At 34.7% G+C, this 14,905-nt stretch overlaps 1 protein-coding gene across 1 annotated transcript; it reads right to left on the minus strand.

Annotated features, from left to right (window-relative positions):
* Positions 1-311: 311 nt before the first annotated feature.
* LOC126176093 (zinc finger transcription factor lin-29-like) lies at positions 312-1,833 on the minus strand. Its single transcript, XM_049923231.1, has 5 exons — positions 1,812-1,833; positions 1,406-1,684; positions 893-1,033; positions 657-765; positions 312-399 (listed from the first exon to the last, which is right to left on the minus strand). The coding sequence occupies exons 1-5, from the start codon at positions 1,831-1,833 to the stop codon at positions 312-314; spliced, it is 639 nt and encodes a 212-aa protein (XP_049779188.1).
* Between the last annotated feature and the right edge of the window lie 13,072 nt (positions 1,834-14,905).

Below are 14,905 nucleotides of genomic sequence, written 5' to 3' on the forward strand. Positions count from 1 at the left end.
TTTAGGGTGTAGTGTCATATTTATCTGTGTCAGAGTACCATTTCTTCTGAAGCCAGTTCTTGAATCATCAAACTGATACTCCAAGTACTGCAGTGCTCTTAATCTTATAACCCTATTCACTTACGTTTTGATTACTCCTCTTCTGGAATTTCTATGAAAGTATCTACCAGTGTGAGTGGACTTTCTGTAAACTTTATTCCCTGAAGATAAGTCAAGTTTCCTAAGTACCCAAACATTCAAAAAAGAAATTTGACCTTCTTTCTCTTTTTCCATAGGAGAATTTATGTTATAATTAGTGTCATACAGAAAATTTAGGTGTTACTTTTATTCAGTACATCACATAATAAAAGTATCATAAATGTACCAAAACCAACTTGAGGGTTCACAAAATTATTTATTCTAAAAATAAATTAATCAAAACAAGTGTTTTGAGAGAGAGAGAGATGCTTAATATACAGTTACGCCCATATTACAAAGATCATACATCTTTCAGAATATGTTTTAATGTAACAGTCATTATGATAATATAGACAATGAAGAATACAATTTTGATATTTGTGCAAAAGGCATCTCAACAAAATATTAAGCACCACAGGTACTGTTTACACACAGCACAATTCTGCTAATACCAGCTACATATCTGTATTTTTGTTTACAATAATAATAATGATGATGAATCCTCGGTATATATGTCAGGAGTGGCTATGTAAAAACGGTCAGCAATATTTGAAGAGAAACTTCTTTTAATTACAACAGGATCAGAAACTTTTACAGAAAAACACATTATAATACAACATTGTAGCCTAAATTCACTATGTTGTTAGATCTGTGGCGATGATAAAATGTACTTGTTTTTGGAGCCGCTGGAGGACATTGGCTCCAAGTTGTTTACTGTTGTGAGTCTCTTGCAAACAATAATAGCAAGTCAACAAATAAGAATGTTCCATTGCTTTACATGGCTCATGAGACACATTATTTGACATTTTTACAGGAGATATGGATGTGTTATGTTTATGACTGATCCCTAAAATACCTGGGTAGTAGAAAAATGCAAACAGTTATTTGTCAAAGAATCAACAACACACAGCAGTTCTTAAAGCTGTTGAAAAATTTAAAAAATTGGCAGATCTCCAAACATGTTTTTATATGTAATGGTTGCTTAAGTCCAAAAAAGTAACTTAGTTTATCATAAAACTTTTAATCAATGGCAATTTACTTTTTAAATACCCCATTATAATTTGCACTGCAATTACGTTTGATAGAGATACATGAGATGTGTATTGTGTAAGGAGTGACTAAATATAGTAAGAAAAGTGTTGAAGTATTCTCACACAATACACAGGCAGCACTCTGTTAAACAAATTAGTCTAAATACTGTCACATAACGACACACTGAAGTGATTACGTCTAATGTGCTGGCTAAGATTGCTTTTTCGATGACTTCTTTTAGAGCAATATGGACAGCAAAACTGAGGTTCTACACCACATTCATATCTAACATGTCGCTGTAGTGAGGCTTTTATAGAGTACTGTTTACCACATGTGCTGCAAATGTACTGCTTCATTCCTTGAAGCATTTTGTTCCTGCGAAAATCAGGTACCATAGCTGGTATCCCAGACGTTGGATGATTTGTGGACGTCACCTGAGATGGCATGGCATTTACAGTCCATGAAGCACTAACAACTGTAATCAAGAAAAAAGACAAATTTATACTCAACTATAAAGTCTAAAACCCACAGGTTGTTTTGTTTTTCAAATATTTAGGCACATAAGTAGGCCTCCTGCTCTGAAGTATTTCGCATTCAATCACTTTTATTTTGATTCAAATCCATGGATTAAATACCAATGTTGTTCAAAGTTCTTCGATAATATTCTCTGGAGCTGTGTGAAGTCACACATCAAAATAAGCACTAAATATGATTTCAACTATGAAATGGCAATATAGAAAATTGTTGAATAGCGCAAGTATCCCCTGGAACCAGAAAATCAAATTAGCATGCCTGCAGTGTTAGCAAATGAATACAGAAAAGAGGCATTCGAACAATGGAAAATATGGGACAGTGGAAAAAGAGGTAGATTCCTGATCATGGCAATGCTGAGAAATAATTTGTTGATATGTCTTAAGCTTATACCAGCACTGTTGTATATTGATCTGTACAATAAATTAAAAAGTAGCCTTTTAATACATAAATGTAAATTTAATAGTGAGATTAAAGCATACACATAAATCCTTTCATCCCAAATTTTTGTTATGATTTTATGATTAGCCTACACCACATCACATCATGTGAAACAACAATACCGAAACTAGCAATATTATGAAAAGGATAGTTGCTACTCACTATATAGTGGAGATGCTGGGTTGCAGATAGCCACAACAAAAAGACTGTGTTGGTGTGTGTGTGTGTGTGTGTGTGTGTTTTGGCAAAACACCCCCCCCCCCCCCCCCCCCCCCCACACACACACACACACACACACAGAGAGAGAGAGAGAGAGAGAGAGAGAGAGAGAGAGATTTAGAAGTATTTCAGAGATAGCGTCAAGTTCGAATAGTCAGTCACAATACTCAATAAATAAAAGTAAAATTTGTGTAAATAAGTGCTGTAAATGTAACTCATATATTGACAAGTGTAACATATATAGTGGAAAATAACACGGAAAAGACACATGAGGAAACAGGCAAATTAGACAGCATAGCAACATCATCTTACCGGCAAAGAACAATTTCACCTCAAAAAGTCTCAGGACACTGTTATTGTGGAAAGCGTGTGTGCAAGGGAATAATGTGTATCAAATGCAAAACTGTGTTTCATTCCACCTGTGTAAATGTGAATTCAAAACAAAAACTTGGTTATGTATGGAAGACGAGTTAGGATTAAATTTGAATAACAAAGAGTGTTCTTATAAAGTTATTAATGTGCTCATAAATGAAGTGAAAGAACTAAAAAGTCAACTTGATGTTCCTCCTTGACAGAAGTGACAAAATGAGAGTGAAATTTGAAGAGAGAAAAAATATGTTGCTAAATCATATAAAGATCAATGTTGTGTTAAAGAAACTGTAGCGATAACAAAACAATATATGGTAGCTAAAAAGACATTTAAAACAGTGAGAGGCATTTCAAAAGATTGTTCATCAATTAGAAGGACAATCGACAGGTTTTAAGTTCTTCAAACAGAAGATGAAAATAATATTTCTGCAACTAGGCCTAATGTGAACAGTTTAGTGTTACAGAAGGGGCCACAAAGCAAACAAACAGTGGTAGGCCTAAAAAATTCATCCTCCCAACATGACACACAAGAAAAGCTGTAGGTTTAAGTACCAACAAAACCAGTTTATTAATGACCAAAAAAGGGTAGACAAGAACATCGTCATAAAAGTATCTAAAATTGAGACTGATAATCACGAATCAGTATTGAAATTATGTGACAGTAACACTGTAGACAGAAGTGTAAATATTAATTATGAAAGCAGGGACACTGTGAAATGTAATGTTAATGCATCAAAAAAGATTCTACTGTTATCAGATGGTCAAGGCAGACATTGTGCTTCAATTTTAAGGGAAACTCTAGAGTCACAGTTCAGTGTGTCTGCAATGATCAAACCAAATGCATTGTTTGGGAATGTGATCAAGGATGTAGAAAAGTTAACAAAAGACCTTAGCCTAGATGATGTAATTGTAATTCTTTCAGGCTCAAACGACTGTGATAAAACAGTAACCATCTTATGATTACCACAAAACTACCAATACCAGAATTGTGATGTGTACAATTCCCTATCATTATGATAAACCAGAAAACAACCTAACAATCTATACACTAAATAGTGTAGTAATGGACTTGGAAGGTGTGTACTTCAATGTCAGTGCCTTGCACAGTGGGCACTTCATACATCATGGTACTAACTTAAATAGAAGAGGAAAAAGCAAACTATGTGCAAGCATTGACATATTAATAAGGTCCTGCTGGAAGGTAAAACATACCTTAAAATAATTTAACTTACATAAAGTAGTGAAGACATTAGAGAATTAGGCCTAACAGTACCAGTAAGTACAAGGATAATAATCTGTGGAGATTTCAATTTGAATTTTCAGTTGTCCACTATCTATAACTCATATGTAAATAATTTATTAAATTCTTTTGGTCTTTATATTACAACCACTGAAATAACAAGGCCACATTATAAAGGTACAGGTACCTGTATTGACAATACAGTTATATCAAATGAGTTAATGCATCTCAAGTCAGAGGTAATTAAGACCTGGGTATCTGACCACTGGCCACTATTTCTTAGAACAGATATAACAAGAAATTAAAAGTGCACATGGCAGGAAAGTGTGTGTGGATAATTATGAAAATCTAAATATGTTTAAGTATCATATTGATAAAAGTAATTGGTTGCAGGTTTATCAAGACCATATAATAGATAAAAAGGTGGAAGATCTCATATCTACTCTTTCTGTATATGCTAAGATGTCATTTCCCATTATTTTACTAAATAATAAAAAGGCACTTAGAGTAAATAAGGTCAAGGATGACAAGGTGTTGATGATCAAGAGGGAGTGTGATCAATATTATGACTGGTATAGAAGTACAGGTTCTCAAGTAATTAAAAACATGGTCAAAGTGAAAAAGAAAAGCTTAAGACAGACCTTAAAGGAAGCTAGGTGTACAAAAAAATGAAGATATAATACTAACATCTGAAAACAAGACACATGCCATGTGGAAGATCATTAATAGTCAGTGCAACAGGGAAATGACTTCATAGGCTGAAAGCAGTAATCTGAATGCTGCACAGTTAAATACATTCTTCACTGAGAAGGTGCAAGAAATAATAAAGGTGATCGGCGGTTCCAATATATCCACTGTCCATAATTACTACCTGAGAAACACCACAAATCCTGAAAGTACATTTAGCTTTAAACTGGTCAAGTTACAGGATGTTACTAATATACTGAAGAAAATGAAGAACACTTTTAGTAATGATGTTTATGGCTTAAGTTCAGCCATGTTAAGGTATAATTCAGTTCAACTGCCAGAATTGATAACACATGTATACTGGAGGCTCATTTCCCAAAGGCACTAAAGTTTGTTAAAATCACTCCAATACACAAAAAAGGCAGCCTCTCAAGTTGTAATAACTTTATGCCTGTTTCAATTGTGTCAATCTTGTCTAAAGTGATAGAAGCTATACTAAATAATCAAATAGTAAAATACTTTGAAGAAAACAAAATCTTCACTGATAGTCAATTTGGCTTCAGATTAGGTTAGGAACTATTAAACCTGCCTTATCAGTTTTAACACAGTGAGTGAAGCAACTAGAAACCAAGCTAGTGGTTCAGAATAAACTCTTTGATTTATCAAAAGCTTTTGACACTGTGTCTCATGAAAACTTATTGAACAAACTGCAATTCTATGGCTTTACAGGAATGCTCTGGAACTGATAAAATCTTATCTAAGTGATAAAGTGCAGAATCATATTACTTACCCTGTATGTATGGGCGTTACACAAGGTTCTGTACTTGGCCCAATTCTATTTATTATTTGCATAAATGACTTACCATGTAACATAGTTGGGCCATCAACTAGAACTTACTTATTTGCATATGTTCTTGTACTCTGTATAGCTGCAGAAACAGCACAGAAGGTGAAATATGAAGCACACCAGTACACTGTCAAAGTCGAAAATTGGTGTAATGCTAATTCCATGTGTGTTAACTGAAAAAAATACAAGACCTGTATGTATCGTGGAATAATAACACTGAATTTGAGCAGAGCTCAAATGCTATTAATTTCCTTGGAATCTCAGTTGATTCAAAATTATCCTGGGGTAGCCATATAGAAAAAGTGGGAAGCAAAGGAATATTTGCTCCAAGGAAGCTTCATCTTGTCTTTATCTAAACATGCCAGTACTTAAAGTGGTTTACTTAGCTTTAATACACAGTCACATTTCCCATGGCACAATACTATGGGGACATCAAAGCAAGGCAGCTAATGTCTTCACACTATGAAAGAAGGCAATAAGACTGATATGTAGCTTGGCACCCAAAGCTCACTATAGGCCAAGCTTTAAAAAATTACAGATTAGTACCCTACCATCAATGTTTATACTACAGTGCATAATGCATATTAAGGAAAACTATTCCAGTTATCAACAGTATGACATTCGACATAATTATAACACAAGAAATGAGCAGGACATAGTTTATTTCCAAGGTAACTATAAAAAAAACACAAAAGCACTTCCTATACAAGTCCATAAAATTTTTTAATGCCATACCCCAACATATCAGCGATCTTCAAATTCAGCAATTCAAAAAAAAATTATTCCTGAGGTCAGCATTTATGAAATTGATCAATTTTTATCAGAGGCGAAGAATATGGCATGACTACACTTTATGTGTTCAGTTTGTATATGCTTCTATATCTGAGTAAGTCTGTAATTGACTAAATTTACTATGCAATATCAATTTGTACCAGAAGTTTCTCTGTTTTGTAATTGTGTGAAGGTACTATCATTATTTGTGTAGTATTTATATTGTGTAATTTTTTCTTGTTTTTGTAGTTATTTGTGTAACATTTATACAGTGTAATATTGACTTTCGTAATGCGTCAGATGATCTCTCAGGTCTCTACAACAATAAAAATCAATCAATCAATCAATCATGACCACAGTCTCTGACAGCTGAAGCCAGACAGAAGTTGTGTTTGTGTGTGTGTGTGTGTGTGTGGTGTGTGTGTGTGTGTGTGTGTGTTTTAAACAGTTCTTCAAATTACTACAGCACATTTTAACACATAATGAGCTTAAGCAAAATAAAAGTTCCTGAAATTATCATGTGATATACAATTTCTTAGTATTTGTATACATAAAGAAACTCTACACAAAATGGCTTGGTGCTAGGATGGAGCATGTCTTTCTGTAACAGTGTTGTATCTGTCTATTGCACACCATTTATGTGCCTTATGTGGTAGCTATGTACAGACTCATTATGGGAGATGCACAGGCTGTTTCTGGTTAATTTTTCTTCTATAATAATTATGTCGTCTAATGTGTAAATAAGTGGAAGAGGTAATATTTTATTTTTTTCTAAATACCAGCACTACTTTGCATGCTGCTCTCTAGTCCACTTCTTCAATTACTCTAATAATCTTTTTCTGTAATCCAAAAGATTTCAAAACTTCTCCACAGTTTCCCCAAAATAGCACACCATAAGTCAATACAAAGTGAGTGTAAGCAAAATATATGCTCCTGAATTTCCTTGTATTTGCATAAATATAGACCTTCTACACAAAACAATAATGAAGGTACTAATTCTCACAAAAAATCTCTAATGCAACAAGACTCTAATTACTAAATTTCTTGTTTTCCCACATTTCTTTTGATCAGAGATTGGGGGGGGGGAGGGATGAAAAAAAAATAGTTAAAAAATAAAAAAATTAAAAATTTCTTGTTTAAGAATCTTTTGCCACTATTTTAGTAGTAGATACATGGCAGTTTTCACAACAACATTTAAAAACCGGCTTCATTTAATTGCTCAAAAGTTAGAAACATTTAGAGAACAGTACATGATAATATAGTCTGATGCAAATATTCCATGTTAGTTGTACTCTCTGACAGACATGTCTATATGCTCACTATGTTCTCAATGCTGTGGAAACAGTAATACATTTTTGTTCTTGGAGACAATCTGCCTACAGCTGTTCATTCTTGTGAGAGATTATCAGCCACCTTGATGTAGTACCACACTATCAAACATGTAATAATGACAAGGTGGAAAATCTGGATCATTATACAAAGGAACTTTTTTCTTCTATTCATTATGTTGTGTTGCATTATATAGGTCATGACGCACTCTGTTACATGTAGTTACAGTAAATGATTTTGTGTTTGGTCTATGACTGATCTCCACAATATCTTGCTAATGACAAATACAAGCATCCAGTCATTCCTCAATGAATCAAAGTTACACAAGTAGTACGTAAAATCTGTCAGACATTCAGAACACTAAAAGTACTGGTTAACTGACTTCAAAAATTGACATGATTTATGCCATGATTTTATCACAAAAAGTTACTTGCACTAGTTAAATCATGTGTAAATTATTTTGTAAATACACTTTCACAAGATAGTATGTGCATAAATTATTCTGGAAAGGTGTTCTGTGAGCCAAGTACTTCTGTCAGGTGTCGAGAGAACATACATTTGTTTTCTGTTAATGGAAGTGATACATGAGGCTTTGTAAGGCATGGCCATATATCTCAATGGGAATGGCAAAGGGAAATTGAGCTGTTTGGCAGCAGAATCTTTAAGGGGGGGGGAGGGGGGGGGGACACTGATACACATTGGCATATCCATGTAGTTGCTGATCTGAGGCAGAACCTTTTCTAGATTGAACTCTGATTTTATACTATCAGTGTTAAAAGAAATAGGTATAAGTGAAAATTTTAAGTTTAATTCCAAGATAAGATAAGAATGAAGTTTAAAGGAACTAATTGCATCAGTCTATTACAGAGTTAAAAAATAAAACCAGTGAACTTCTGATTTGTTTAGATGAGCTGCAACCTGCAAATAACATCAATGTAATGTGTGTTTCTAAACAACATTTGATTACTGCTATAGGCATACTAAATATTGATGGGCATAACTATGCATCCATTAACTGTTGGTCAGTTATGGAGAATGGAGGAGATGCCAATTACATTACAAAGTGATACTGTAAAAACAGTGATAGCCATAAGTCTTTCTGTAATCAGCAATTTTTAGCTTGTGCTACAGAAGCAGATTTTAAAGAAACTTTAGTGATAACAGTCCCAATATACACGGTACCTTTTGATAATTTTGAATTATTTTTGAAACAACTTGATGCATTATTAAATTCTTGATTTCCAAGCCGAATGAGGTGACATTCAGTGGAGATTTCAGCTAAAAGTTTTTTTAGAGCATACCTGTTCTAGAGCTAAACTTGAATCCCTTGCCATTTTATGTAAACTAGCTCCCTTTCTACAATTTGAAACAGGAGCTTTGGGAACCAGCAACACTGCTAGTGACAATAGTTTTATAAATGCATCAAGAGTGCTGAGTTATAGTGTAATTCCCATAGGAATTGAACTCTCAGACCATGATCACCATTCAATATTAAACTGCATGAAGTAAAGCAAAATACCTGGAAAACTATAAGGGTAATAAATGAAAAAGGGACTGATGAGTTCACAAATAATTTGCAAAATACTTTGCAAACTGTACATACTGTAAAATTCTAAGCAAAGTCACTAGAGAATCAAACTGAATGCACTTTGATTTAAAGGTTCAATAATGAATTGATCAAACATTCAGAACATTTTAAAAACTTTTTTCTGGTTGTAGCAGATAATTTAAGATTGAACACTTCCTTACAAGAAAGCATACAGGTCCTAAGAAAAATCTTCCAAAACAATTATGATAAAATTTAACTTCCCTTACATCTCCAAAAGAAGTTTCCAATACTTTATCAAAAATAAATTTCCTAGTGGTTATGATGAAACCAGCAGTAAAATAATGAAATGTTTTCAGCTGAACTTTGTAATATATTGAATTACTTATGTAATGAATCTTTTAATTGTGGTGCTTAGAGATCTAAACATGTAGTTTTCAAACCACTTACAAAAATGAAACAAAATGTCAGTTAATAATTTATCAACCAATCCCATCACTGACAGTATTTTCAACAATTTTTAGAGAATAATGCACAAGAGACTTCATATACAATTAGTACAGGGGAACATTCTCAGTAGTAAATGGTGGATCTCAAAACGAACTGTCCACTGAACAGGCTATATTTACCTGGACATAAAACGTATACCTACAAGAATCAATAAATCAGAAATTACAAGCATTTTGGCAATTCAATCTATCAGAGCAAATTAAACGTCATGTTCATAATAAAATGGACTGTGAGACTAAATCAAAAATACTGTTCAGCAAGTCCTTCAACTTCACTGCCAGAAACTCCTAAATCTAATGTTTTGGATTAATTTATCATTAGAATTAATACTGCAATATAGTACTCTGATGCCATTTCACTGTAATGCACATAAATTAAATTAAATATACACCCCTGATTTCTTTCCACATCCCAGAGAAGACTCTCCATGGGACCCACAGAATACAAATAATTCAATGTCATGTCAAAATGTGTATCTGTAGCCTGTTACAGTATATGCCAAGAGAATTGTTGAAATATTAGCTCTGCACAATATACTGAGATGAACAACCACAACATCCTGTTAAGCATACTTAGCCTAAATACTATCACAACATGACACATCAGAGTGATGGCGTCTAATGTGCTGACTAAGATTGCTTTTTTGATGACTTCTTTGAGGGCAATGTGGACAACAGAATTGAGGTTCAATGCCACATTCATATCTAACATGTCGCTGCAGTGAGCCTTTTCTTGAGTACTGTTTACCACATGTGGTGCATATGTACAGCTCCATTTCTTGAAACATATCATTCCTGTTAAGGTCAGTCTGCATCCGTGCTGTTTGAAGATTTGTCATTTGAGGTGGCATGACATTTACTGTCCATGAAGCACTAACAACTGTAATCAAGAAAAAAGGCAAATTTATACTCAACAGCAATTTCTAAACCTCACAGTTTGTTTTGCTTTTCAGATACTGATATTGTTTTTCAGATACTGATAGGCTGAAATATTTCAACTAATGTAAAGTGTTGCTGGTTAATGGAATTATTTTTGTTTTAAATAAGTGGATTAAACAACTCAATTTTTTACTGAGTGTTGGTAATACTCTTAGTGTGAAGTATGACAGTATAATAATTACTAATGTCATTAAATGGTAATGCAAAATAGATGTTAATTGCTGTAAGTATTCTTCAGAAATCATAAAATCAAATAAGTACACCAGCAATATTTGCAGTTCATCATGTAAAAAGGGGTATTCAACAGATAAGTGTCATGGTAATGTCAAGGCTAATAAATAATGGCTACGAATGCTTTCCCGGTGTAATAATTGATAATATTCTTCTCGGGTATGCAGCCGGATCATAACGTCTTCATGACACAATATTTCCGCGGTCCAACTGGCCGCCATCTTCAGGTGAGGGTGCTGGTGCACGATCTCGCCGGAACTCAGTTGGTGCACCAGCACCCTCACCTGAAGATGGCGGCCAGTTGGACCGCGGAAATATTGTGTCATGAAGACGTTATGATCCGGCTGCATACCCGAGAAGAATATTATCGCTAATAAATAATGTTTGTCTTTTGATAAGTTTACAGATACATGACAACTTCAGCTTTATCCCGGCAGTGTTGCATATGATCTTTACACAGAAAGCATAAATTCAAAAGTAGTCATTGTAATGCATAAATATAAATTTAATACTGATTTTAAAAGCAAATGCACCAAGCATTTCTTTCTAAATTTTTTAAATCCTGTTGTTCTTATACTTTAACATCTACACAGGTGTCACACTGCCACTACACTATCGGTGTGGGTACTTTCTGGGCTGATGGTCGCTTGACAATAATCAGGGAACAGAAACCCATTAGGGGAAATGAAACTTCATCCTGTGAGCCAATCTATGGGGAAACATAAAGCCCAGAATTACATAGAGACATCAACAGATAAACTCACTACATGGCTGACACAGGTAGCTGATCACTGAGCAGTCAATGAAAACACTCAGCATGAAGTGCAAGGCAAGGTCCGCAGTCGGTGAATTCAGTGTTATGACTGATCTGCCTGGCTTACTACTGCCCACAGGTAAGCATTTCCGACAGCATTTCTGTGGCAGGTTTCCACACTATTCCACTGTGCTACCAAGGCCAGCTCATCTACCTCCATTGCAATGTCCACTGGTCGGGGTACTAAATATACTATACCACATAATGACATATAAAGCAATAATTTCAAAACTAGGATGTATGAGGTCTGTTCAAAAAATTTTAAAACTTTGTTCACAAAATTTTTCTATGCTTACCTTTTACTTATTGTGTATGGTCTCCTCCAGAATACTCTCCTTTGAAATACTCTCCTCCATAATTGATACACCACTCCTAATGCCATTTCCAGTTCCGGAAGCAGTCTTATATGCTTCCTGCTGAATCGCATGAAGCGCTGTCTGCAAATTTTCTTTTATCTCGTCTATCTTTGCAAGTCTTCATACTTTTAACAGAGTTTTCAGTTTTGGAAACAAAAGAAACCTGCAGGAGCCAGGTCTGTAGAATATGGGGGATGAGGCAGCACAGAGATTTCATTTTTTTGTGCAATAGTCACACTCCAAAAGGGATAAGTGTATGGGTGCATTATTGTGATGCAAGAGCCATGAATTGTCTCGCCACATTTCATGCCATTTACTTCCCACATTTTCTCACAAGCATCACAACACGATTAACAGTTTGTTTCTGTGGCATGAATTTATGATGGACTAATCCTTCAAAGTCAAGCATTTGACCTGACTTGACAAGCTTTTTTTGGTCTTGGAGAACCTTTCCCGACGCATTGTGAAGACTGACCCTCAATCTCAACACAATAACCATAGACCCCAATCTCATCACTAGTTATGATTCTCTTAAGGAATATCTCATTTTCATTTGTGCAATCCAAACGCTCTTCACAGACTGAGGCGAAGGGCTTTCTGGTCTTAACTCATGAGCTGTGGGATGAACCTGGTGGCAACACAATGTATTCTGAGATACTGTGTCTGGATTTCATGGCATGATCCAAAAGTTATATTCTTCTGCAATCTCTTGGACAGTCAGTCTTTGATTGGCACACACAATTTCATCGACGTTCCTGACATGAGTGTCATCGGTAGTTGTCAAAGGGCATACAGAATGAGGGTCATCTTTAACTTCCACCTGGCCACATTTAAACCATATGAACCATTCGTAACACTGATTACAGTTTAAGCACTCAGTATCATAGGCTTCCTGCTTTAGTGTGTCTCTATAACGGTTTTCTTGGGTTTCAGGAAAATTTAATACAGACGTGTTGCTCCTCTAAACCTGCCATCTCGAAATTCGCAAACTGTGTGACACAACATCCTGCTCAATACAGTGCTGAACAATAACTAACAGACATACACCAATAAAGTTCCAGCATTTACACATTTAACACAGGCATGTGCAGGGATTCCAACAGTATTTTGCTCCAACACACAATACGCACAAAATTATGAATGTTCTGAAATTTTTTACCAGACCTTGACAAATTACGAGTAAAATACGAGACAGAAGCAAGCTTCAACCACTGTGTATAAAAATGAACATTTTATGGGTCACTGTCAAACAAGCTTTTTGGATTCAGTATGTTTCTCATGCATGATGAGTTTTCATTCAACACATGTTATACAGATACTGCTAGCATATTTCTGCTTTTTTGGTTACCTCTATCTTACAGTCAGGTTCACATAAAGATACTAAACAGAATTACTTTCTGAACATGCACAGCAGGACAAAAAAACTGTTGTTTGTGTATCTTCTGACAGTATTTCAGCAGGGGATATGTAGCTATGGGTACAACTATTTAAAAAAAAAAAAGCTTCACTGAAATACTTTTACAGAACAGCACATGATGATATAGTACTGTAAAATAAGGTGAATCTGATCAGGTGATGTGAATCCAATCATTGACCTGTTTTTCAACATCTGAATAGCTGAGCATGGCTTCTTAACAAGAGTACCGACTGATTTGTCAATAACAATGTTGTACTGGAGTACATGGTACTAACAAATGCCACTGTCAATAGATATGCAAGTCACGTGCTGCATTCGTGAAGCAAATACATCATTGTGAAAAAACCTGCTGACATCAGATACTAGCACTTCTAGTATATAACTGGGTAATCGGTAAGCTGTAATATTTTTACTTGCATATGAACATCTCAAGTATTACTGTTCCTTTTTTTGTCTTTGTTATTACCGCTTATTACAAAATTGTGTTTTTGTAGGGCGAATCAGATTATATGAGTATACAAAAAGGCTCTAGAACCAACCCTGAAACCCAACTACAACACAGAATTTATTTTAAGTGCTCTAAAGATATCAAGTCAGGAAAATTAAGCATTCAAAAAGCTTCAGAACAATATTCTGTTCCTTATGCAAAATTAAATGACAAACTCAAGAACAGATACAAATATAAAAGAGGTGGCCAACCAGCTTCAATCAATAGTGAGAAAAAATTCTGATTGAAAGAATATTATGTTAAGCTAAATGGGGTTTTCTTTGAGGAATAATGATGTTAGAGACACAGCACTGACATCTCTTACTCGGGAAGGGCAGACTGAAAAAGATTTCATGACATTTGTCCTGACCATGAGTGAGTAATATATTTTCTGAAAAGAAATAAGGAGTTTATTTATCTATACTGCAAACTGTATTCCGTATTTATATATTTATATATTTATTTATTTATATTGTAATGATTACAGTAAGAGAGAATTTAAAGAAGCAAGAACAGTGGTTGCCTGAACAACAGTGAGTGATTATTTTAAGAATCTTATAGTGTCCTTGAATGGTGTTCCTCCTTCCAACATTATATGTTATGACAAGACCAATTTTTGTGATGATCCTGGACAAGTAAAAGTAATAGTCAAATGAGTTACAAGACATCCTGAAAGGATAGTGGATAGTTCTAAGTATGGGTGTAATGGTAGCAGTGGTTGCAGATGGCACAGTACTGCCACCATACTTAGTTTATATTGCAAAACATCTCTACAATACTTAGACTGAAGTAAGATTAACTGCAGCAGGTTATAACACGAATCAGGTAATGCCTGAATTGTGGTTTATTCAAATTGTCTTGCTTTATGTCTGGCATTTAGAGAGACTGAAAATGATTATATGTGACAATCTATAAAGTCTTCTGTCAGACATGATTAAACAGTGCAGGAACATAATATTCAAT

The sequence above is a fragment of the Schistocerca cancellata genome, chromosome 3, assembly GCF_023864275.1.
Source record: "Schistocerca cancellata isolate TAMUIC-IGC-003103 chromosome 3, iqSchCanc2.1, whole genome shotgun sequence".
In the NCBI taxonomy this organism is placed as follows: domain Eukaryota; kingdom Metazoa; phylum Arthropoda; class Insecta; order Orthoptera; family Acrididae; genus Schistocerca; species Schistocerca cancellata.

Coding starts and splice junctions, on each gene's coding strand:
- LOC126176093 (XM_049923231.1), bottom strand. CDS start 1,833: ATGGATTTGAATCAAAATAAAA. Junction 1,685..1,811: donor GGATTTGAATCAAAATAAAA/GTGATTGAATGC, acceptor TCTTGATTACAG/TTGTTAGTGCTTCATGGACT. Junction 766..892: donor TTTGCAAGAGACTCACAACA/GTAAACAACTTG, acceptor TTTCTGTAAAAG/TTTCTGATCCTGTTGTAATT.